This window comes from Schistocerca nitens, chromosome 8 (genome assembly GCF_023898315.1).
Source record: "Schistocerca nitens isolate TAMUIC-IGC-003100 chromosome 8, iqSchNite1.1, whole genome shotgun sequence".
NCBI lineage: Eukaryota > Metazoa > Arthropoda > Insecta > Orthoptera > Acrididae > Schistocerca > Schistocerca nitens.
Window position 1 is genome coordinate 277,910,784 of NC_064621.1, and position 26,748 is coordinate 277,937,531.

General features: G+C 40.7%; 1 protein-coding gene across 1 annotated transcript in view; it reads right to left on the reverse strand.

The window, feature by feature from the left end:
- Window positions 1-26,748, reverse strand: part of LOC126199003 (myrosinase 1-like) — a 110,783-nt gene that overhangs the window by 37,807 nt on the left and 46,228 nt on the right. The window contains exon 6 of the mRNA XM_049935682.1: window positions 19,799-19,893. Coding sequence (XP_049791639.1) covers window positions 19,799-19,893 — 95 coding nt within the window. The remainder of the gene's footprint in view (window positions 1-19,798; window positions 19,894-26,748) is intronic.

Here is a 26,748-nt window from a genome sequence, read left to right on the forward strand (position 1 = left end):
TCCGGCCATCCTGATTTAGGTTTTTCGTGAGTTCCCTAAATCGCTTCAAGCGATTCCTTTGAAAGGGCACCCCCGACTTCCTTCCCCATCCTTCCCTAATCCAATGAGACCGATGACCGCGCTGTTTGGTCTCTTCCACCAAATCAACCCAACTTAACTAACTACATTGCGGGGAATTTGATAAACATTATTTTAGATTTACTTGACTTTCCGCTGATTTCATGGAATCGGTAATAGGTCTTCAATTTAAACCCATTTTGCCTCTTTAATAGTGACAGACACATATTTTACCAGTCACCGCCGAGAATAGTTCATAAATCCACTGAAAGTAGCGACAGTTATCAAAAAGAATTAATGAATGATACTAAGACTGGATAGAACTACAATTCGAGTTTATTTCAAAGCTGGACGAAGAAGCAGTTTCTTTCAGTATACGAACTTACAGTGCTGGTCGTGACATAATCTAATACGGACGTTCAGCCTTATTCTGATGCTACATTGTATCATATGTCCAAAAGAACAACCTCCAGGCAGTTCAATAACTGATTCGCCTAGTTGGGCAATGGATCCACCTTCTTCAGTGCAGATGCATAAATACTTCCGACCTCCTACGGGAATCTCCGAGTAGAGAGCATGGAGGAAACGGATAGAGACTGTGGGTAGGTGGCGCTCGGTGGGATTGTTGATCGGCAGTGAGGTGTGCCGAAATATTTCGTGCAGGCGTGCTAAAACTTTGTCCCGGGTGACGCAATGGTTAACGCACCTGCCTAGTAAGTAGGAGATTCGGGGTCGAATCCTGGCCCGGTAAAGACTTTTCACTCGTCACGGCTGATTCCCCGTACTGTCTTGATGCACCAGTACTTCCTTTCCTTTCTTATCCCTCCATCTTTAATTTACATATAGTAACATGTTTTATTTTCGATATACGATTCTGCTCCACAATTGATTTACTTACTCGTAGTGATTACAAAGTTACACGACGAGCTCGTTTCGGCGTTTTGTGCCACTGTCAAGAGGACATTCTTAATGAACAAACAGATATTGAACATAAAAAATACCTGAAAAATTTTCCTGACATTATAATGGAAAAATGGTAAATTATCACGACAAACACTAAAAAATACAACGTTTGTTATTTATGTATGGTAAGAACACGAAATACTATCTCTAAAAATTGAACGAATGAACGTTATCACTGACTTTCCACAAAATATGATTTATAATCCAAAAGAACGGCATTGCTGGATCCAGAGCTGTCAAAATCCTGTCAAAAATAATTTTACCAAGACCGCATAAGTAACAGTACATATAAATAATGTGACCGTAACAACTGACACATTAGCTCAAAGATGCAGTATGTACCGCGACATACCAGCTTAGACGTATGCATAAGGTGCCGTACGTAGGCACGGAAACTCAAATAGACATAGGGAACTGTGTCGTTCCTATCTGCAAGGGTTCGATTGATAATGACAAAAACGCCGAAACTATCTTGTCGTGTAACTTTATAATCACTACGATCAAATAAATAGTACAACAGACACCTGTACCAAAAGTAAAATACATCTGTCATCGACTGTTTCTCAGTTATACGTCGAAATAAATTGCGAAAAATTTAGGAATGAATTTCACAAAATAGATATTAGTTACTTGAGAAATAATACTCAGACATTGGCTATAGTAAGGAAGGAAGGAGGAAGGAAGATTTAGAATTTAACGTCACATCGACAACAAGCTCGTTTAAAGGCGGAGCATTGGAAAGGAAATCGGTAGTATTCGTTACAAAGGAAACACCCCGTCACTTGCATGGGGCGTTTTAACAATATAAAGGACAACCTAAATCTACATTGCGGGATTGGGATTTGACCCACCAACCTCCAGAATGCGAGTCCAGTGTACTGATAGCTGCGCCAACTCGCTCGGTTGGTTCGCTACAAAAGCGCATGTACTAGGAGACGGGACAATAATGTGATTGCAGGGGGCACTGACACTCAGCCCTTATGTTTCTAGAATAGGTAAGTAAATAATATGTCGGCAGGTCTCAGTCATAAACAGAAATGTCTCAATCGCAATTTTTATTTTCCTTCGACATAGTTTCTCTCAAAAAGTATCAGCTTCAGGTTAACCACATAATAAAAATTGGGGTCGAGAGTCTCCTGTTTATCATTTCGTGATGCACAAAAGATGGTCGCATTGCTCTACAAGTAATTTTGTTACGAACAATTAACGTCACCAGGTATTAGAGACGGTGGCTTATTCAAGAAGTCTCTGTCTCGTCATTAAAGCTTTCTGCGTTTAACCATTACATGACTTCCCTATTTGGAAAACAATGTGGTGAGGTTTCGCCAAGGAAAAACTCTTGACATGCTCTTTACACCACCAACCAATTCCAAACCTTTCAGTATGTAGGAAATAATTTTGAACTGCAATGAGTCCACTCACTTTGAGATTGACTGTTGCAACAATGACATCATCAAAGTTGTGTCGAACGTTAGTTCTAACGCTTCTTGTAAGCACTCGTGTATTGAGTCTAATTGTGTCGGGAAAACTGCACACTACTTCCACGCGGCAGCTGCTTGTCGTCGCCAGGTGCAATTGTAGAGGGTTCTAGTGGTTCTCCAAATTTTACCTTCTTTTCACTGGAAGGAGGAAGGAAGATTTATAATTTAACGTCTCATCGACAGCAAGCTCGTTTACAGGTGGAGTATGGGAAAGGAAGTCGGTAGTGTTCGTTACAAAGGAAACACCCTGCCACTTGCATGGGGCGATTTAGGAACATGAAGAAAAACCTAAATGTAGATTGCAGGATTAGCATTTGACCCACCGTCCTCCAGAATTCGAGTCCAGTGTACTGATAGCTGCGCTACCTCGCTCGGATGGTTCGCTAGAAAAGCGCAGGTATTATGAGACGGGACAATAATGTGATTGCAGGGGGCATTGACACTTAGCCATCTGCACAACAAAGGAGTCCCCGAAGGAGTGAGCTCCCCTAGGAGTGACCTTGTTGAATTGGTTTCCTTACGAGTGATGAAGTTTTTGTGACATGAATGCCGCTTCCCATGGTCTAATAAGCTGAAATCCTATGCCTGTGCTGGCCGCTGTGGTCTAGCGGTTCTAGGCGCTCAGTCCGGAGCCGCGCGACTGCTACAGTCGCAGGTTCGAATCCTGCCTCGGGCATGGATGTGTGTGATGTCCTTAGGTTAGTTAGGTTTAAGTAGTTCTAAGTTCTAGGGGACTGATGACCATAGATGTTAAGTCCCATAGTGCTCAGAGCCATTTGAACCATTTCCTACGCCTGTGTAGAATAAGAAGTTGGCTACAAGTACATCGACCGCTTCTTTAATGAGGGATTCTCAGTAGGTCCGCATCTCGTGGTCGTGCGGTAGCGTTCTCGCTTCCCACGCCCGGGTTCCCGGGTTCGATTCCCGGCGGGGTCAGGGATTTTCTCTGCCTCGTGATGGCTGGGTGTTGTGTGTGATGTCCCTAGGTTAGTTAGGTTTAAGTAGTTCTAAGTTCTAGGGGACTGATGACCATAGATGTTAAGTCCCATAGTGCTCAGAGCCATTTCAGTAGGTGGAGGTTGACGATAAAGTCTTGGTCTCTCCGTGATTTATACTCTGTCTCAGTCACGACAGTTGTCAGGAACGGCAATTTTTTTTCCTGGTGTAGCTTGGTGTGATGCCTATATTCATTGCAATGTCTCTTTATCAGTGTAACTTGTCCGTCCAATGCCAAGACATCTTCTATATTAGTCATCTCCTTAGACCGAGATCGGAACTCGGTATAGTTTGTACTCGTGTTGGAGGACGGAAGACACATATAAATTGGTAGTTTTTGAAGAAACTTTTTAAGCCACAACAGTCACTGATTACAAATATTCGCTTATTCAATTACGATCGTTTGGATCAGCTTCATACTGATCAAAATATAGAAATGTGTTTAAGTTATAAAGACGTACATAATGGTAAGCTAGCTACCGTAAGTAGTGTCGAAAGCGGTAGGCATGCGATTCCTCATCCGAGTTCAAGACGAATATACGAGGAGCGACAATAATGTAAAGATACTGATGTGAAAAAAATGTTGCTTACCGTTTTAGTCAAGTTTTGCGTTGTCTCCTTCAAAGTAGTTCCAGTGCTTCTGCCATTGATGGTAACATTTCAGGAACTCATCTTCTGTAATATCCTCCAAGACCCTCGTCACAGCTTTTTGGACATCTTGTGTTGTTTGAAAATGGTGTCCCTTGACCGCCATTTTGACTCTTGGAAATATAACAAAGTCGCACGGAGCGATATCTGGTGAATAAGGTGGCTGTGGTAGTACCGAAATTTGTTTTGAGGTTAAAAATTGTTGTACTGACAGACCATTTTTGCAAAAATCTTTCTCATACCAAGATCTTCAGGTATTGTTAGACGAACCGTTTATCGATTGATGTTCAGTTCGTCTTCAATCATTTTCACGGATAATCTTCGATCAGATCATACAAGTTCACGCACCCTGGCCTAGTTGACATCCGTCTGTGAAGTTGATGGTCATTCACTGCAGTCTTCATTTTTAACATACGTTCTGCCTTCACTAAACATTTTATGCCAACGAAAACTTGAGCTCTTGACATAACCTCCTCTCCAACAGCCTTATGAAGTTTACCGTAAGCTGTCGTCACGTTTTCACCGAATTTAACGCTAAAATAAATGGCATACCGTTGCGCAATATTATGCGGCTCCATTTCCGTGACGAGAGACACAACCACATGTTAACTTATCACAGCAAAACTCACAACTGAGCAGATGTATCTATGAGCGGCTTGGACTAGAAGCAGCTTATAGACTAAGGTCAAAGCTATTGTGCCTATGCAAGCCTGCAGGTTTGCCACATCTTACAAGGAAAACCAGTCTCATTACTTTATTGTCGCACCTCATATATGTACCAAAACTTAGTTCTACCAGTAGGTTAAATGGAAATGCTATTCCAAACTGGGGCTTTGGCGACGCCGTAACGGCGTACAGCGTGGCCAACAACAGGTACGATGAACTCTTACTCTTACCCTTTACCGCGTTTGATGTATTAGCTTAGTGAGACGATGCAATACCACGAGGATCGGATACGCAGACTCGCCTATGTTCGAGACGCATTAGCGCCGAAACTTTTTTTTTTACAGATAAAGCATCAAACTGTACCCAGATTACACCTCAACAATGTGGTATCTTGTGTGTTTCTTTCTGTTGCTGTTACCTTTGTTTAAACAGTAAGACATAATATGAACGTCTTACAGACGTTAACGACTACTTCCTTTCGAATATGACACAAGTAAAGCCAGTAGAAAATAACAGTGAATGAAGTTACATCATCTTTATCCAGTGGTACAAAGAACACATAGGTAGGCTACACTATACTGCACATTGTGCTACGCAGAATAATTCCATTCTTGACGTCCTGGCTTATGCTCACAGGGCCAGTACGTACACGTACGAGCAACGTTCACTTTAGAAAGTATGTTGAAAGCGACCACCTTCCAATTGCAAATACTTCCCCACTCGCTGAATCATACTTTGCAGGACGCAACACATCTGCATCACCTTTGCCAAAGCGGCATCCACACGAGCTCTTAGGTCATGTACGTCCATGGTAGGAATACTATAAACTTGTTCTTTAAAATTCCCCCACTAATAAAAATGTAGACGATTAAGGGCTGGAGAACATGGAGGCCAGGACACTAGACCTCCAGTACAAATCTTTTTCCCTGGAAATGCTTCATTTACATAGTTATACAAATTCGTTCCAGAATGTGGCGGTGCATCATCATGCTGAGACCGCCCAAAAGTTGAACGTTTTATAACCCGTACGTTACAGAGGCGTATTCAACTTCTCTGGCAATAGATAAAGGCGCAAAGAGAGTCCTTCAACGACTCCAGCCGACAGGTTTACCCCAAAGTGTGGTGGTTGTGCTCCGACCAATAATGGCTGTTCTGGAAGTTGAAAATGCCTTCACGAGTGGAGCTAGAAGTAGTCCATGTCTCTTTGTGTATAAAACGTTCGTTACACTCCACTTGGTGCAGAAGTCATTCACAAACTATAGTCGTCGAATGCTAATTTATCGTCTAGTGACAAAATTGTATGCTGCTAATAAAAGACGAGAACTTTGGAAAGGACGTTTAAAAAATACATTAGGAACTCGACGAGGATTCGAACCACAACTTCATAGCAGATGTGGATTTGATGTCCCAGTAGTTCATTCAGGTAGCTACGACGGGTCTTACAGCCCGATGCCCTGCACGGTGTGACAAATTTGCCAGCTCCTCGTTGTCATACACGTGTTTTCAAAATGGACCCTATCTGATTTTGGTAGGTAAGTTTTTGTCTTTAATCTGTAATGGGAATAGAATGCCGACTACTAAGTGTGACATTTTTCTTCACCCAGTAAACACAAACTGGAAAATTAGCAAACGTACCTGTCTTCGTGAAGCAATTAAGTGACATTGTCTCATGAAGTAAAATCACTATAAGGAAAGCAACACGTGTCAAGTAATGTTGGGCTGTCGCTTGCGTACTGTATTTACAACGCCTCTGCAAACGGCATATGAGACGTGGACGAATACAGTTTGCAACGGCGTTAGAAATGTAATCTGAGAGTACGTATGCGTACAACTAAATTGAATAAATAAAACTCAGTTAAAAGGGAGCTAGAGTCATGAGACAAAAGGGATTTTTTTTTTAATTCTGAAGGTTACCTGCAAGTACATGTAGAAACCAAATGCAATACAATGGACCTAATTGATAACAACTTTTCAACCGACAAAGATGTCATAGCCCCAGCTGGCATACCAAAAAATGATCTGAGGAATCGCTGTCAGAACAGAACAGAACAGAATGAGGAATGTAAGTAACAAAGGCTGCAAGGCTCAGCACAAGTATGGTAATGGCCTATCGTTATGATTATAAAAGCAGTTGCCTTGGGTACGGTCTGTGACGTACGACAGACAAATAAGGGACTTTAAAGTTTCGTATCGAAACACGATGAAAAGGCTGCGGCACAACAGATTCGCAGAAACTAAGGCAAGATTAATGTGGGTGGCAGGAGGAGCGGCAGAGCTCTACCGGTGTATGGTACTTATAACAGCTTGTCATGTCACGAAAAGTAGACACTGGGCACAAATTAATTCTTTTCATTGAGAAGTTCAGAGGGGTGAAGTTCCCTGTTCCCATAAATCTTTATCGCTTCTGTGAGATACAATAGTCTTCCCTTAGGGGCAGTGGGTAAAACCTGCATATTGTAGTCTACGTTAGTAGTAATGTTTCGTTAACTCTATTCTTTATTATCTCTTTGTATTACAATATTGCCAACTGTATTTGGCCAACAACATCTAGCGACGGCTCAGCTGTTTCGCCCGTGCTGTAAGGACAGTACGCAAGCGACAACTCGACACTTTGGGACACTATTTTGTCAATAATTTACTCCACGTGACAATGCCACTTATGGCTACATATTGTAATGGCTATCTCCGTTAAGTTCATGAAGAAAGATGTGTTTGCTTACTTTCTAGTCTATGCATACTACGACACCGTTTATTACACTTGTTAACATGCCACTAGGTACATTTTTATAACATATGCATATATCTGTAGTTGAATAAACAAATATTTGCCATCACTGACTGTTGTGAATAAAAAATTTCATTATATTGGATCGTGTCATCTTCACAGTGACTGAGACACCCATTCGTCAAGTTCTTGCACAGCCTGTCGACCATGAAGAACACACCAAAATTCTAGTCAGGTTCTCCGTAATTTCTGGTTTCTTATGAAGTTTGAATGATGCTGATCGAAAAGGAGAGCGAATCTCCTTCCCAGAGCACCCGTTCTGATCAAATAAAGGGAAGAAATGAGTAAGATCTGCTGCTAAGCTCTCACAGTTTCAAACACCTTTTACTCAATGAACGGGTACACCGCCGTTGTTTTGGATATTGACGTATAATAACTATTAAATACAGATCATTGTTTTTTTTACGATGGACTCTGTAATCCAAAGACGAGCGAAACATGAAATACAGAAAAAGAAAATCTCTATTTTTCTGCACATTCATTCTGACAGAAATACGAGGATGGAGAGAGCTTACGTGTACTAAAAATGAAGGAAGCGTTTCGCCTCTATAATTCCATACCCCGAAGACACCATTTCATATACCGCAAATAACAGCTGATGTAGCTGCCTTGTCTACGAAGCCTTCCGTAAAACGGGTTGTGTGTGACACAGATGGATACCCATACAGACACCTTCAGTTTGTTCAAAATAGTGAATAAAAAATACCATAATTTTAAACATTGCTGACTGTCGCAATCGTAATTAAACTTTCAGTAAATGATGTATACAGCAAATCGATTGCATAAAGCTTACTCTAACAAGTCTTGGGTTGGGTTGGATTGGATTGTTTGGGGGAAGAGACCAAACAGCGAGGTCATCGGGCTCATCGGATTAGGGAAGGACGGGGAAGGAAGTTGGTCGTGCCCTTTCAAATGAACCATCCTGGCATTTGCCTGGAGCGATTTAGGGAAAGCACGGAAAACCTAAATCAGGATGGCCGGACGCGGGATTGAACCGTCGTCCTCCCGAATGCGAGTCCAGTGTGCTAACCACTGCGCCGCCTCGCTCAGTAACAAGTCTTGACCAGGTTTCATTACCTCTAGAGATAAGTGCATCATAAGAAAATGAAATTCTACTTAAATAACTAAAATTATATTAAAATTATAAGTCTACGTAATGAACTGAGTGAAATAGGAGAAATTTAAGATTAAGTCATTCATGAAAACAGCAAGAATTACTCCAAAGATACAGCTTATAAGAACAAACGCTGAACTAAATGTGTGGCAACTACATTGAAATGACAAAAGTAATGGGCTAGCAGTAAGCACACATACGGCAGGCGGTAGTGTCGCGAACACATGGTATAGAAGAACAGTGCGTTGGTGGAGCTGTAATTTGAAGTCAAGTGACTCATGTGAAAAGGTTTTCGACATGATTATGGCCACACGACGGGTGCGAATTGTTAGCTGGAGCTAGGTGCATGGGACGTTCCATTTCGGAAATCGTTAGGGAATTCCATTTTCCGAGATCCACAGTGTCAAGAGACCGCCGAGAATATCACATATCAGGCATTACCTCTCATGACGGACAACGCAGTGGCCGACGGCCTTCACTTAACGACCGAGAACAGCAGTGTTTGTGTAGCGTCGTCAGTGCTACCAGACAAACACCACTGCGTGAAATGACCGCAGAAATAATTTGGGACCTACGATAACAGTATAAGTTAGTACAGTGCGGTGAAATTTGGCGTTAATGGCCTACGGCAGCAGATGACCAACGCGAGTGCCCTTGCTAATGGCACGACATTGATTGCAGCTCCTCTCCTGGGCTCGTATCGGTTGGACCCTAGACGACTGGAAAACCGTGACTTTGTCAGATTCCCGATTACAGTTGGTAAAAGCTGATAGTAGGGCTCGACTGTGGCGCAGACCACGAAGTCACGGACTCAAGTTGTGAACAAGGCACTGTGCAAGCTGGTGGGAGCTTCCTGATTGTCTGCGTGCGTTTACGTGAAATGGACTGGATCCTCTAGTCCAACTGAATCGGTCACTGATTTGAAATGGTTTTATTCGGCTATTTCGAGACCATTTGCAGCCGGATAACGATGCAATTCTTATGGATGACAATGCGCCACATCATTGGACCGCAATTGCTCACGGTTGGTTTAAAGAGAACTCTCGACAATTTTGAGCGAATGATTTGGCCATCCATATTGCTCGACATGTATTCCATCGAGCATTTATGTGGCATAGTCGAGAGGTCCGTTCGTGCACAAAATCCTGCACCGGCAAAACTTTCACAATTATCGACAGCTAGAAAGGTGGCATGGCTCAGTGTTTCTGCAGAGGTCTTCCAACGACTTGCTGAGTTCATTACACGTCGAGCCGCTTCACTACGCCGGAAGATCCGACACATCAGGAGCTCTCAAATGACATTTGTAGTTACAGTGCCAAGTAAAACTTAATCAGAGCGCTCCACCTGCGGGGCGCTGGGAGTGTAATAAAGTCTTGAGTCGTATGTAATACGTAACTGAAGCAGTAATACATCCGTACAACATACATGTAAGTGTGGTAAGCTAATTAATAATATTAATGTAGAACGTAAGCAAAACGAAGCCCTTATAACAAATTCTGCTATAGATATCGCTGTAGATGTTGCCAGTAACGGTGAATATGTCATCAAAACAAAATATTTGCAGAAAATGATCTTTGTGAATTGTAGGACTAGCCGACTTCCACCTCACGAAAAGTTACGAGCTGCAGTGTAGGTGACGCCAGATATCTGTTAAAGCCTGTTCAAAGGAAACGATTGATTAACTTGAACCCATAGGCACCTAAGCTACGCCCTCATTTGAAGTTCCACAAAGTAACCTATCCATTTCTTCTGGGCGTAACAGAAGTAGCAGTGGGTACCAATTATTAGCCAGGTTTCTCCACGGAATGATTAAAAAATCAAAGTTTTCAAAACAGACGGTAACAATCAGATCTTGTTCAGCAAAACTCAAATTTTGTAATGTAGCAAAGATACAAAATTAATATCTTTCGATATTACTAATTAGTACACTAACAAAGAGACAAAATTAATATTTTTCGATATTACTAACTAGTACACTAATGTACCAGTTCAAACAACTGTGGAAATCGTGGAACAAAAGCTGCATGCTTATAAAACAGATGTAACAGATGAATAAACTACATATCTTACGTGGTTACTAAAAGTGGTATTTAAGTACAATTCCTCGATTTTTAATGAAAAAAAGTTTCAGTAAGCAGATGGTCTTGCAATGGGTAATCTATTAGCGGACATTCTATCAGACATTTTTTTTAATAAATTCATTAGGAGAAAAACTGTTAAACGTTATGCTTCTATAGAATTTGCCATTCAGTCCAGTTCGAAGTACGTGTGTCATATTTTGATTATCTTCTTCTTCTGTAGTGGTCAATCCAAGGATTGGTTTGCAACAGCTACAATGGCGGCTTGTCTCCATTCTGTGCGTCTTTCAGCTTTTCTCTTCATTTCTTTATAGGTGTTCCATCCCACATCTTTCAGGGTAAACCTTGGTAAGTTCGTGGCATTGCTTACTTCGTGATATTTTGTTGATTCCTCTTCACGGATTTATCAACCACGCTGGAAGAGCAGTAGCTGACCCACAGATAGCAGAACATGTCCCATACCTGCAGCGGCATTTCACGCTGCTCTACCAGCGGCCTTAGCAGCACCGTGAGTTGTTTTTTTCCGTTGAGGGTAGTTGTCTTTCACTTTCGCGCTGCAGCATCCCACGTGTTTTCAAAGTGCTGATTACTCCTCATATTAACAAGGTAATATTTTTTGATTTTGCACAGTTGTTTATGTGATATAAATAAATTTTTATGATTAAGGTTTGTGTTTTTGCGGTCGTTAGTTTAGACATAATAGCCTTAGCGCTAGTAAAAATCTTCGCATTATAACTGCCATCTTGAGCGACCATAGACAGTCTTCGCAAATACTGGCTAATAAAAGTATTTAAAAGCGGATATTTAATTATTTGTAGTAGCATGCCCGTGGTATAGATAGAGCACTTCCTTTTAAACCAGATAATATATTAAATTTACATATCGAATTAACCAAGCTATCACGAACTTAATCAGTTTTTTTCTTCTGCATGTTAGATGGCTCCAAAATATCGCAAATATGCCAATCAAAATATTATTGCAGCAGCAAGGTTGTTAAAAGAGGAGAAGTACTCAATTTACAAGGCATCAAAGCAGTGTGAAGTGCCATGGTCTACCATGAAAGATTTTCTTAGCAGGACTGAAGGTGAATGTGTAGGCCTACATAAATTAGGGAAACCGTTTTCTTTACGTTTACAAATTGAACAAAGCACATTCAATTACATACTTTCCATGCAGGAATTAGGATTCGGATTGACTGTAATTCAGATTCGAAAACTGGCATATAAGCTAGCTACAGTAACAGGTAGGAAACATCCCTTTATTAAAGAAGAACAAGCTGCAGGGGACTGGTGGTGGAAAGATTTTAAAACACGTTACGGGCTTACCTTAAGAGTGCCTGAAAACATAGCTGCTTATAGGTCTTCAGTGCGAAATAGGTCAATAATTACTGACTTTCATCAAAAAATGAAGCATTAGTCACAGATATAGGGGTTCAAGATCGTCCAGATCCAGTATGGAATTGCTATGAGACAGGTCTCCCATATGTGGTGAAAGCATCCAAGATCGTTACAGCAATTGGCAAAAAGTATGTATATAGGAGAACGTTTGCTGGTCGAGGTGAAAATCACACATTGGTTGCCTGTGTCAATGCTAGTGGTCACTGTATACTACCTATGGTGATATTTAAGGGTGTTCGAATGTCGGAAGATCTTCTGAAAGACGTAATTCATAGCTCCATTGTGAAACTATCACCAAAAGGGTGGATAAATGGAGAACTTTTTCTGGAATGGTTCAATCATTTCATACAATGTATACCTCCTGCAAGACCTATAATTTTAGTAATGGATTCCCCTGGATCCCATTTTTCAGAGGTGGTCATTGACCTGGCCAAGAAGAACCAGATCTTTCTTTTGACATTTCCTTCTCACACTACTCACATTGTGCAACCACTGGATGTAGGGGTATATAGCCAACTTAAAATATCATGGGGAAAACCTTTAAATAGCTATATGGTTAAGAGTCCAGGTCTCAGACCCAACAGATCTGATTTCCACAAATTGTTGAAACCTGCCTACTACAGTGCTTTCAGTCCTGAGACCATCATGTCAGCTTTTAGGAAGACTGGGATATATCCATTTCATTCTGCCGCTGTGACTGATGAGGCAATAGCAACTTAAAATTTGACGGACAAACCTGCAGAAGACAATCTGGAACCAGCATTAGATGATTCAGAAAGTCTTTCAGAGGTGAATGAACTACTTGCTCTGCCTGTCTTAACAGATGATGGGAACAAATGCAAGCGGAGGAGAAAGACAGATATCAAGGCAAAATATCTGACTCCGAATCAAGAAGCAGCTCCCAAAAGATCCAGAGGTAGGCCTATGCATTTTCTAAAAATTATCTCACGTGATTCATTAACAGAGTTGACAGTTGTTCCGATTGAGTTGTTGTTTATTTATTTTAATGAAATTTATTGATTTATAGGTAGGCCACCAAAGGAAGATACAGTAAATCCACAACCCAGCAGCTCTGGAGTGACAAACAAGAGGACCAAGGATAACAGTAAATGTGGATCCTGTGGCCACAGTTATTTAGAAGACGTGAGGAAAAAATCAGGGGCACTATGGATTCGGTGTAGTTTTTGTTTAATGTGGTACCATTCGAAGTTTCAACATACTTTTGAAGAGTTTTTATGTGCAACAAGTGTCAAAACCTTTCGGACGAAGACTAAAATGAGGCTTCCATTTAATCAGTATATTCAGTTCAGTGTTTTTGCTCATTACTTCGTCATTACTTTATCATTATTATTATAAATAAGCCTCAATGTCGTTAAATGTCAAAATAAAATCTTTTATAGAAATACAATGCTTTCATTATTTAATTTATGCATTATCACAAAATTACCCAAGTTATGTCACGAACTTACCAAGGGGTATCACGAAATAACCTACAAAATTCTTAGCTGATGAAATCAGAAACGAGAGTACGTAGAATCAACTAATCATAACATTGTGCGTATTGAGTAATGCATTTAAGGACAGGCTTACATATGTAATTCAGCAGGCTTTAAAAATATTTTTATGTACTTTAAATAAACTTAATACAGAAATCCTCACGAAATTGCCAATGTTTATTCTACCTCAGCCGTGGTCTTTCTCTTGGTCTTTTTCCCTCGACATATCCCCCTATGATTGTGTTCAGGAGTCCTTTATGTCTTAATAGATGGCCTGTAAATTGCTCTCTTCTTTTAACAATGAAACTCCAATTATATGCCATGGAATTAATGATGGAGTATACCAACTCTTCGAAATATTTAATAATCTTCATGAGAAAATTAGTTTTACTTGGGAGTTGCAAAATGCAAATAGTGAACTAAATTTTGGTTTTAAATTAGACCATAATTGATGATAGAAAAACTTTCTATATTTTACGTGAAGCAACAAGTCTCGATCAAATCGCACCTTCTGATTCGACACATCCTCAGTCCCACAATACAGCTTTTTTTTCGTTCAGCTATTCGTCGTGCAGTAGTCACATCTTTTTCGCAGCTAAAGAAAGAAATTAATTTAATCAAGACAGTAGCCTGTAATCACGGTTATGAGCCCTCGTTAGTGGAAAAAAGTTACGAAGCGAAAACTAACAAAATAGTCACTACTTTAGGTGACAATAAAAATGGGGATAATGATAAAGGAAAATTTATTTCAATAGCTTATTTAGGTAACGTATCGTATAGGATTCAGCATCTCTTGATTAATAAATATGAACACGATGTTGCTTTCGCCACAAACGACGGTTCACGAAAACATTTAATCCATAATTTAAAAGCATCAAATGAACCTTAATGTAGATCTGCAGTTTACAAAATGGCTTGTGGTATATGTCGGTGTTACATGCTGGACAGATCGGTAGGCCATTTACCTTAAGATACAAGGAACACCTGTTAGGATAGAGGGGTAAACATGTTCATAATTCAGCTTCAAAAAGGAGCAGACGAAATGAAGATTCTACATAGAGAATAGAAAGGGTGCCAGTTTGATGTCTTGGAAGAACTTGAGATCTTTAGACGTACGATCAGTGCAGATTCTTAAGCCGTCGCTCGCAGCAGAATGATGTTCTGGCTCATGTTTCTTTTCACTTCCATTTCAGAACCGTTATTTTTCTCTTCATGTAGCGGACTCTGCATTTCACTACCAAATGCACTGGTTATGCATGTTTCACATCAAGAATACTCTTCTTACTAGCATATTTTAATATCTTGTTTTAAATCCTGCTCCAGTATATTCTTTATTATTTTATATTAGCACATGTTTTTATAACTAACGATTTTTTTAAGTTTTGCTACATATTGCCGTAGTCATTATTTTGAAATATTATTTCATTCCTTTCGTATTCCCATTAACAATGTCTTTGCTTAGTACTACGTACAAATTTTTCTGTTAAAACCGTTAAATGTATATTATACTGATATATTACTGCTTCAGTTACGTATTTCATCCGTTGAGCATTTATCACTACTAGAGCCAAGCACATGACGTGCTCGGCGCTACTTTTACGTGGTATCATAAACAGTTGCAGCACGTTAAGTTCTATGTCTTTTCAAATAATAAGCTGTACTTGTGGAATAATTCTAGCTGTTTTTGTGAAGGGCTTACTCTATGATTTCTGCTATTTGAGCGTTTAAGTTTCGTATACTGTACTTCAAGTCACTTTTGTAATGTACAGTACTGGTTACATTGGATGTATATTTTGCAATATGTTTAAAATACTCTAGCTGACTTTACTCCTTTCGAAGAAGATACCCACGGGGGTCTCGAAAGCTGGCCAAGGCTTATTACAGTAAACTTTATGCAACATATTAGCAATATACATTATTTATTGGGTAAAAATGGATGAAAGTAATCACATGTTTTAAGAGAAGTATGTTATTCTCTTCCAGCTTTGTTCAGATGTTCACATATTGTATCGAAGAAAAGGCACTCCTCTGAATAGAGAGACTACATGGAAACTCAGTAATACGCCAGGTACGTGAGTCGACGTGTACGGTCTTCCGAGTTTCGAATCGTTATTCACATTCCCTCCCAAAGGGTTCAACAGAGAAGCCATATCTTGCATGTAACGTTAAAAGGCTACCCGACGCACAGAACTGTTTTCAAAATGAAGAATCTGTTATCAGACTTCAAAATTGATATCTCTACTCCCAACAATCTAAGGTCCCAAATACCTGTCTCATACTGAACGCTTGGTCTACCACATATACATAAAGGTGACTGCCGAGACAGATAGTCTGTCAAGATAGAACTAACTTGCCAACGTACTTTTTACCAAATAATTTAACCGAAAAACTGCGACATGTAGTTGAAAAAAAGAATAAACTCACGTTCAGGAAAAAGAACACCTTGAACGACTAGAGACAGGACGTACATATTCACAGGACACGTACATTGCTATATTTTTCAGAAATGATAAGCATTTCAGTTCAAAAATGGTTCAAATGGCTCTGAGCACTATGGGACTTAACATCTATGGTCATCAGTCCCCTAGAACTTAGAACTACTTAAACCTAACTAACCTAAGGACATCACACAACACCCAGTCATCACGAGGCAGAGAAAATGCCTGACCCCGCCGGGAATAGAACCCGGAAACCCGGGCGCGGGAAGCGAGAACGCTACCGCACGACCACGAGCTGTGGACTAAGCATTTCAGTCACCTCGTTTCAGCATGTGCCCTGTTGCGTAGTAGCCACAGGGTCCTTCATGGGCCCCGATAACTTTTTCCATGCAGATAACATCGACGCGTATAAGGTGCGAATAGCGACCTGTGGTACAGCCATCCATGCTGCATTTACCTGGTGGCTGGCGTTGGGTCACAGCGCTGCGCTCATCGTTTCACCGTATCCTACACATTTTCGACTGGTGACGCGTCTGGTAATCTGGTGGGCCAGGACAAAAGGCTGACATCGTATGACAGCAAGAAGTACGTGTTCATGCAGCAACATATGGTCGCGCATTGCCTTGTTGAAAAATGGCGTCTAATCTGTCGTACAGAAAGAGTATGGCTACGGGTCGCAGGATGTCATTCACATAGGTCACACAGGTCAGAGTGTCCTGGACATGCACCAACTGTGATTTGTGGCTGTACTTAACAGCACTCCACACCATACGGCATTGTGTTGGCACTGTATGTCTTGTGCGAATTCTGTCACTGAGATGCCGCTCCTCCTGTCTGCGGTGACTCAAAATGTGTCCGTCATCTTCAAACAAACAGAACCTGCATTCATCAAACAATATATCTATTGCCATTCCTGTCCCTAGTGACGTCGTTCCATACAGCGTTGCCATCTAGCATGTTTCTGCACATTCGTCAAAGGTAGGCCGAGAAGTGGACGACGCACCCCTGATATTGTGCGATGTGTTACATTATTCCACTGTTGCACCAGAGCTGAGGAGGACGCAGATCTGTCTTGCAATGCCATTCGGAAGAGGTGTCGATCTTGTCGAAGGGTGGTCTGGGTGGTGCGTGATCGTACGTGAAGCTACTGCACAAGCTCGTTGCACTGCCGAAACACTTCGTCCCACAAGAACAGCATTTTCCAGAATGGATGTGTTGCATTCTCTCGCGGTAATAATGCGCCCTTTTTCAAACTCACTGACTTGAGGGTACTGTTCGAGCATACGTCTGCGAGGCATCCCGCACCTCTGCTCAAGTCACACTGATCCATTACTTTCGGTTTATAGCGACAACGAGAGCTGCAGATTTTACCGGTAGGTGGTGTTGCGCCGCCATATCGATGTTGACCTTGAATCCGCGGGCCGACATAGTTCAAATGCTAATCATTTCTGCCGAACATACCAGTATCCATGTCCTGTGAATATGCGTGTGCTATCTCTACTCGTTTAAGGTGTGCTGTTTTTTTAACGTGAATGTATATTTGTCAGAGATTTGACACATTTTTTAGAACATTTACAAACGGTGACGATATCCACTAGTGACATGCTTCTAAGCTTTGATGTGAAGTCTTTGTTTACTAATATCCTGGTATCAGATACAATGGAGATCACAGGGAAGAAAGCTACTCCAGGTTTATGTGACCTGATGTAATTCCATCTTCGATATAGCTATTTTAAAATTGAAGGACAGTTTTATGAACAATTTGACGATGTTGTTATGAGTTGTTCCTTGTCGCCATTTTGAGCAACAGGCGTCAAGTAATGCGACACTAAAGCCTTCCTGTTAACTCCGCTTTGTAGATGTATTTGTTATACGATCACACAGCAAAGAAGAACTTCTCAAATTCCATAGTTCTTAAATGAGATTCAGCTCAAAATAAACTTTACCTTGTAAGATGAGAGTGATGTCGCTGTTCCGTTCCTAGGTGTGTTGGTATATAGAAGATCTGGCAATGGGAAACAGAGTGTATAGAAACCTACTAATGTAAATAGGTGCTGGGATGCAACGTCGTATCAGCACCCAGCCCAGAAGCAACCAGTGCTCAAGTCCGTCTTCACGTTTCTTCAGTATCAGTGACAAAAAAAAACCTGGAAACCGAGTTGGTTTTCTTAAAGAAGATAGTGAATGGTACGATAGTTGAACCATGGAATTATTTGTAATGATAGCAGGAAGGACGAGGAGTCTCTTTCTGACGCTGTTACGATTCTGTTTGTTTCTGGGTTAATTATCCGCCTTAGCAGAATTTTACGGAAAAATGGTATCTCTTTTCAGTGAAAACAAAATACAATAATTTTCCATCGTAAAACGGACGTATCTGATTACCTTAAAATTGCGGGAGTCTATGAAATGAGTTGTGACTGTGGCAGGGGGTAGGAGCTACACAGGCGAGACTGGAAGGACTGTGAAAGAACGTATTAAAGAATACGTATGCCGCACGCATTTAAAACAAAATGTGAAATCTGTGGTATCGGAACATCAGGATATTATCAGCCTTGATCTTGATTTCGACAATGTACATATGCTGATCAAGGAAACCAACATTTATAGAAGAAAAGTTCTAGAAGATATTTCCGAGAACTGATGTATTTTCAATAGGGAAGACGGCTATAGGCTTCCGACTTAGTGACTTCTTGCTATCAAGGACGTGAACACGTGGAGGCGGTGCGAAAGCAACACGTGTAACGTCCAAGGAGTCAACTCTGTGGACAGAAAAATTTTTGGCAAACATTTGTCCTCTTTTGCTCTGCCCGTTTCACCTCTGTTCAATAGCGCTGGCGCAGCCGTGGCCCAAATAAGAATTTAAACCAATAAGATTTCTTCAGCTTAAGCGCAGAACTCCCTTTTTATCCACCTATGATGGCCCGACGATGGCAGCCACAGTAACATTACCCAACAAACCCACGTCTTCAGCGTAAGCGCGACATAGCTCCATTTTTTAAGAGAAAACGGCACTGGTGTTTGACAGTGTTCAGCTAACCATGGACACCACAAGATCCTGAAACAGATCTCTGCCGAGCGTAGAAACGTTAATCGCGTAGAAGAAAGATGGCGCGGCGTAGCAACCCACAACGTTTTACTTTCAATGACAACAGCCTATAGACTTAAATAAGCAGCATTTTGCTAGGGGTTAGGTCGGGGCTCCACAGTCGCACTTGAAGATGACAAGCTACTCTATCACTGAAATATCGTGCAGATTCCACAACATTATAAAGCGCGAAGCTCGAGAATGTTGTAAGAGGTTATTCCGTCGGGAAAACTACAAATAGCACTGTTTCCGAACGTCTTTAATGCTGCTTAGACAAATCTTAGGGTATATAAAATTTTACGTTCTGATGCTTAATTTATGATCTTCGAGATACACGTCAAAAATAGTACGACTTCGTGTGTGATTTTCAACTCACAAAAATAAATTCCTTCGCAACGATCTAGGCTCATTGCAGCCAGATATCATTTTAATATCATGAAACAGCCATGGATGGCTAGAAAAACATTGGAATAGTAGTAGGACCCTTATTCCCTACTCACGCATATTCCAAAAGATAAACTAGTATCTCAGACAGGAATGAATCATGAAATGCTCAGTTTGAAGTATTGGATGTTGAAAGCCAACACACTGTACCTCGAACTGAAGAGCACGTTCTGCTGCTTCGATGTCTTCAGTTGAGTTGGTGGCTGGTTCGTTCCAAGCACTATTCAGTGTGATGCCCACGTAACCTGCAATAACCAAGCGAGAAGTTACTTTGGTTCACGATAATACTTATACAAAAAAGATGTACTCCCTGTACAAGACGTCGTCGGCTGCGCCTAGATAATAAGACGCAAATTAACGTGAGTTCGACAGATCAGTGCAGTAAAAGTCAGTGCACTGTTCATGCAGCAGTTACGCAGTTGTTAGAGAGTGCTGGAAAGTTGTGCAAAAAGTTGTTTTCTCATATAAGTGTTGTAACTGAAGGTGTAACATTAGCTCGTAACATCTTGTAGACATCGCAATCATCAGAGAAGGATCTCTAGCGCCTAACAGACACCATCCCGTAGCTCGCCTGAAGTGGTTAAGAGAAGGCGCAAGAAACATAATTCTGTATGGCCGAATCGAAATTATAAATCACCTTCATGAATCCAGAATCTTAAAAAAGGAACAACTTAATGTTTTTGTTATCCAAATTAATGTCTGCGTCCCAATACCAGCAAGACTTACATTGCGGAATATATTACGAAACCAATAACGATCCGCTGCTTCCAGGAAGTATGTTTAGCTTGCAGGTAATATTAAATTGTGGGAACTGTGTGGCAACTTTAGGAAATCCACTTTTGACAGTCACGTGACACAAAATCAACAAGAACTCAATCTTTTGAATCACAAATGATTACACTGCTACTCACTTGTTTACCAAGGCTTTTCGTATACTGAATGGCTCTCGGCCGATCATAGCCAAGCATAGCTACGTGTGTAGTCCTGTACTCAAATCATGAATAAAAATAAAGTGGGACAGTATTCAGTTATGACTAAATGATGTGGTACGATTGGAAAGTCACAGGTATTTATGGAGAACATTGTCCCAGATGTAGGTACTAACAGAATCAGAAGAATTATATAGTTTTGAGAGCTAGTGTGGAATGGGGATACTTGAAATGGAAATGTGTGGTAATTTATTTTTATTTATTTATTTATTGCCAAATTATAGACATGTTACCTGATTTTTTAAAAGCAGGTCGTACATCTCACAATTTTCGTTTTTCATCTTTCTGCAGTTTTCTTTTGTTTTATCTACAACATTTACAAAGAATAATACTTTTCAGAATAAGAGTAATTTAAGGTTGAAATATAAATAATATTTTGTTGTTTTTTAAGAAGAATACAAAAAGACGATGGATAGAGGAGAGATTTGTTAGTACCATCACCGAATGTTACTGACGGTGAATACCTCGGAATGATTTCTTCGAGCCGTTGAGCGCCAGTCACACACACACAGAAACAGACGCACACACACACACACACACACACACACACGCACACACACACACACACACACACACACACACACACACACACAAAATAGTATTGCTTATCCAGTTTATTACTAATCCAATGTGTTAACTTTAGGTGCCCATCCGTGTACAGCATTTGGTGATTCCTTGGTTATATCGCCAGCACCTAATGCTTATATACTGTCACATCTCGGCCTCCTCCTCCTGTTCCTCCTCATTGTCTCTGTTTTCACTGTCACTGTGGGTATCGGTGTCCACCTTCTAGAGATTGTTGTTAAGTTGCGCATAAGCATATATGTTATGTCGTGTCAGCATGTACTCTTCATCTGTTGTTTTTGAAATACGGTTCGCCAATGCGTTTAATTGTGCTCATTGTTCCTCGTCTCTTATTGCTGTCTATATATCTATGTCTGCATCTGTGTAGTCTAAGTGTAGTGTATGTCTACTTTTCGGGTATTGCCCGCAGAAAATTTGTGGTAAGGACAATGGGACCAAACTGCTGAGGTCATCGGTCCCTAGGCTTACACACTACTTAATCTGACTTACGCTAAGGGCAACACACACACCCATGCCCGAAGGAAAATTCGAACCTCCGACGGGGATAGCCTCAGGAGATACTTGACAGATGAAGTTGGCACAGAGTTTCACAGAAATTGCATCAGTCGTTTGACAAACGCTAGTAGGTTGGGAGCCCTACAATTGAAGGCCTTGGCTGTAAACAATGATTACAGACAGTTCGTGAGAAACTCCTTGTTACTCGTTGTAGAACATAGTACGAGTGCGTGCTGGAAACTAATGCCTCTGAACTTTTGCGTGAAAACTCTTAAAGCTTTTTAATCAAGACAGGCGTTATTAACATTCTATATCCTTATTTGCCATCCCTAAACGCTACTCTCTAAACATAGTCACCCTGACACTGAACACATTTCTCACAACGAGAGGTCTGTTTGTTGATACCTCCACAGTAGAATGTTTGACTTTGTTGACACAGCCACAGACTCAACTCTACTTTCACCAATTCACCACTATCAAGGTTATGTCCTTGAAGGTATTCATGAAGATGTGGAAATCGGCTGGGGCCAAGTCGGTAATGTACGGAGGATGACCGATGACATTGAACCCAAGGGAACGGATTGTTACATATGTCTCAGCGCTCGGGTGTGGTCTGAAACCATTATGATGAGGAATACGGTGCTCCATGTAGGACGAACTCTTCGAATCCGAAACTCCATTAGAGCACGATGTTTCTCACGCTCCGATATAGTCACGTTACACACCAGTAAATTTTACTCTACAATTCGGAGCCCTCTGGTGGCAGAGAGCTGCAAATATGTAGACATGAAGACTAAAGTTGTAGAATGTTAATAAAGTGTGTTACGTTCCTGAACGCAAATCTGCTTCCAGACTTGTTATTTATCAGGTAAATGTGAATAATCAATTAAGTAAGTAAACAATGATACGTGCCTTAGCATACTCTACATGAGTTTACGTGATTGTGTGATTGCAGAAACGTTAAGGGGCGTCCTTTTCTTATGTAGTCTTCAGAGTGTGAACTTTACTAAACTATCTAAAACACGTGGTTATAATGTACACTGAATTGTACGAAAAGAATATATAAATGTACACTTACAGATATGAAAGCTCAACCTATCATTTACGAAAAGAATACATAAATCCATACTTATAGATACGAGAGCTCAATCTATCATAAGTTTGTCCATAATAAATTATCAACAACTAGATTTAGAAACAAATCAGAGTTGTGAAGGGCTTCCTTAACGTTGCTTCCTTAACGTTGCATAATAAGACGACAGTAAAATTAGTTTTAAACTGTGCTCAATCATTGGTCACCTTTTGAGGTAGTTGTTACTTTATTATTATAAAAATTGGTAATGCAATTCTTAGTATAGTAAACAGAAAGAAATCGAAATTTCCTAATTTATGTTTTTGAGAGGTTTCACAGTAATGTTTCGCTAACTATATATATATATATATATATATATATATATATATATATATATATATATATATGAAGACGGTATCTGTCCTTTTGGACATGTCCGAAAGAACAGATACCATTATATATATATAGTTAAAGCTCACCGGCCATTGGACAATCTTCTTCTGTTCGGATGCACAAACAGTGCGAGTAATGAGTATAATGGGCAGGGGCACTATGAATATAGCGCGGAACAATAAGTTGGGACTGTGGGTCTCACGGGAGGCGTGCCAAAGATAAGTCCCTGTAGTCGCACAATCCTCTGTGTACTCGGTGGCCCAGATGGATTGGTTGGCCTCTGTAATAAAAAACTGAGTGGAAAGATCAACAAACGAACTTGACCGGATGTCATGAGATGTCCGCAACGACCAAACACAACGATCAACAACGAAGAAAATGAAGAAAAGGTGGATTGAGCGTCTGACATGCAAGCAGGAGATCCTGGGTTCGAGTCCCGGTCGGGGCACACATTTTCAAATGTCCCCATTGACTTATATCAACACCTGTATGCAGCTAGGGGTATTCATTTCATTGTAATTTTCGCTAAATCGTCCAACAAGTTGGTTGGTTGGTTAGTTGGTTGATTTGAGAGACGGGACCAAACTGCGAGGTCACTGGTCCCATCCGATTAGAGAGGGACCGACAATAAAGTCGGCCGTGCTCTTTCAAAGGAACCATCTCGGCATTTGTCTTTAACTTTTCTAACACTCATTGCAAGGCCGGAGGTCAAGGCTGCAAGCTGGTGCGCAAACAGTGGTAAGTACAATTGACTTATTTTTAAGAATAATACTTTGGATAGAATTTTCGATTTTAAAAATGTCGTTGTCCTAGAAACATTTGAAAATGTCGTATCTGAATAAAAAATCGTAATGGATGTATATGAAATAGAAGGTATTTCGTACACATACCTTATTTATGAGTTTTATTGAGTCTTTACTGCGCAGTTTCTCAAAACAACCAACTTGGCACTTACTACTGTTTACAGCCGACGTCTCTAATGGCCCTACTACGAGATAGTTCGGAAGTTGTAGAAGACAAGCAACACAAAACATTCCGCTTACTATAACAGAATGACCATCTCAAGTTCGAGAATTTCGAGTTTGCCAAATCCTTGTTGATCCGTTTAGCTTATGGAACTCTGTGGATTTTGGTTAACAGGTAAGCGTTAGAAATTCTTCTAGAGCTTAAATTTTCAATCAACACAATACGTTTAATTTGTAGTCGGCTTTATTCTCATTTAGACTAACATACGGATGATCATGTTAAACCAAATCCTGATCTTATAAAGAGTCAAACTACGGCACTTAGCAAGTCAAAATTAATTCTGGAAAACGTTCAGTTACTACCATAAACTTAAGTAACGGATAAATTAATTGTGCTGAGCAGCCCTTCATAAGCTTAGTATATACTGAGCGACGCCTGAGATGATGTAACGTGCGACGCCACAGGACAGCGGATGACTGGAAACGTGTGATTTGGAGTGATTACTCACGCTATACTCTGTGGCAATCCGATGAAAAGTTTTGAGTTTGGCGAATGCCTGGAGAACCTTGTCTGCCATCAGGCGCATAGCCAACAAAGTAGTACAGAGGAGGCGGTGTTACGGCATGCGGATGCTTTACATGGTTAAGGTGTGGTCCTCTAGTTTCAGCTTTTGAAAAAGAATGGGCTGCCAATCCTCTGCAGGAATTTGGCCACCTACTTGAAAGCGTCTGCACGCGACCCACATTATTTTTGATCAGTTAGCGTTGTTATCTATAGATGCAATAAGTAACAATCAGCTGAAGAAGGTTTGTTGTGGATTTTTTTTATTTACACAATAAATCATGTCACATTATGCCACTGAAACTTGGGAGCAATAGATTTTTTTTTTCTTTGACTGAGTAACACTTCAATCCTCATTTCGCAGAAAACCTGAGAAATCGGAAACTTCCACTCAGACAGTATATTTGCTTCTGCACCCGATTGCCTACAGTATCTTTGACATCATTCTGCAATGAAGTATCGAAGTTGTAAGGTGGCAGAATAAATGAAGGTCAGATTCGCACCTTACAAGAGAGTTTTATACATCACAACGGGAAGGTGAATATGACACCTAACTTCATTCGGCGGTAATGAGGAAATTTGCCTACCAAAAAAGGGATGACACTCAAACGACGGTAATTAACACACCGTTCCTATAGTGTATGTTTGAGTGAAGGTGAAACAAGCAGCGAGAGGCGTTTTAATTTGGAATTTCAGAGGGGCGAGCAGAGGCAAGGCCCCTACAGAGGGTACCATGGAAACCAATTAAAGGGGAGTCCCAGGCGGAAAGTGAACGACCGACCAGGTGACCCGGACGGGGAGAGCGAGTATAACGGCCCATCTGATGGAGGACAGGAAAGAAAGCTTTTAGAAAAATGCGTTTCGGAATTCCAAATGGATACAAAACAAGACAGTGACGCATTTTCGATCACGTGTCCAGCGAGTGCTACACACGTGAGAGACTCAATGTACGCATTTAGGTGTCTGGAACGGGCACAAAACGTCCGATTGGCAGAAACGCGCTAGAAATGAGAAAAGAGCCAAAGTTTCGACGCAATTTAATGGTAGGGAACTTGCGATTGGTAGAGAGAGTTTCCACAAAATAAGAGGAACGTTCCTATTGGTCGAAAAAAGCCGTGACGTGAAGAACGAAAGAACCCATGTGGGGAGACAGTTCGGATATGAGTAAGACAAGACGTAAATTTTCCTGGGCTCTTCTCTGAACTGGCGTCAAGTGCAAAACAGAACACATAACGCTCTGCACGACGCAGAGGAGTCATTTGTGTCAAAACTGTGTTCACAGCAGCTGATATCCAGCTATAAATTAGCTGTAGCACCGTTTAGCTCCAACTGTGGAGAAACGAACCAGCCAATTAGTTAATCGTTCTTGCAAGAACTAAGAGGCCATTGTAATATGCACACTGCTCCAACCATGTGCGTGTACATCACCACATTCTAAGGCTAGGGATGAGTACATTTTCTCTCACATAACGAGAGTTTTATAGGAATTTCAGGGGAAGAGAGCGGCCTAGCAGACGACAGCTCATCGCAGCTTAAGGTAACTACCGTGTGCAGAGGCATAAACTTATTGGATCACCAGCTTGCATCCACTGTAAACTCGAGCGACCTTGGGTAATCTTTTGCTCATTTTGTCACATAACTAACCATCCACTGTAGACTTGATTTGTCATCCTAAAAATAGTACCGAACTTTGAACCGGAATCGGACAATTTTCGTAGAACTGAGCAACATCATAACGTAAGTGTAGGAACAATTTTGTAAAGAAACTTCTAGTTCAACTTTAATATTGTTGTGTTTAGGATAATTTAACCTTAATATTGTTGAGTTTAGGATTATTTCACTTTCCGATGTCGATGAGATGCGTTACCCTGACAGACTGTTTTTTGTTGTCACTGAAAACTGTGTAAAAGCTTGTATTTCTGTGCTAATATTGCCACATTAAACATGTCATTTCAACTTCCACAGTTGTCTTCAATCCTAGAATAAGAAAGCCACAAAAATTGCAATTTACAAAGTAACTGCTAGAAGTTTGTTGTTGA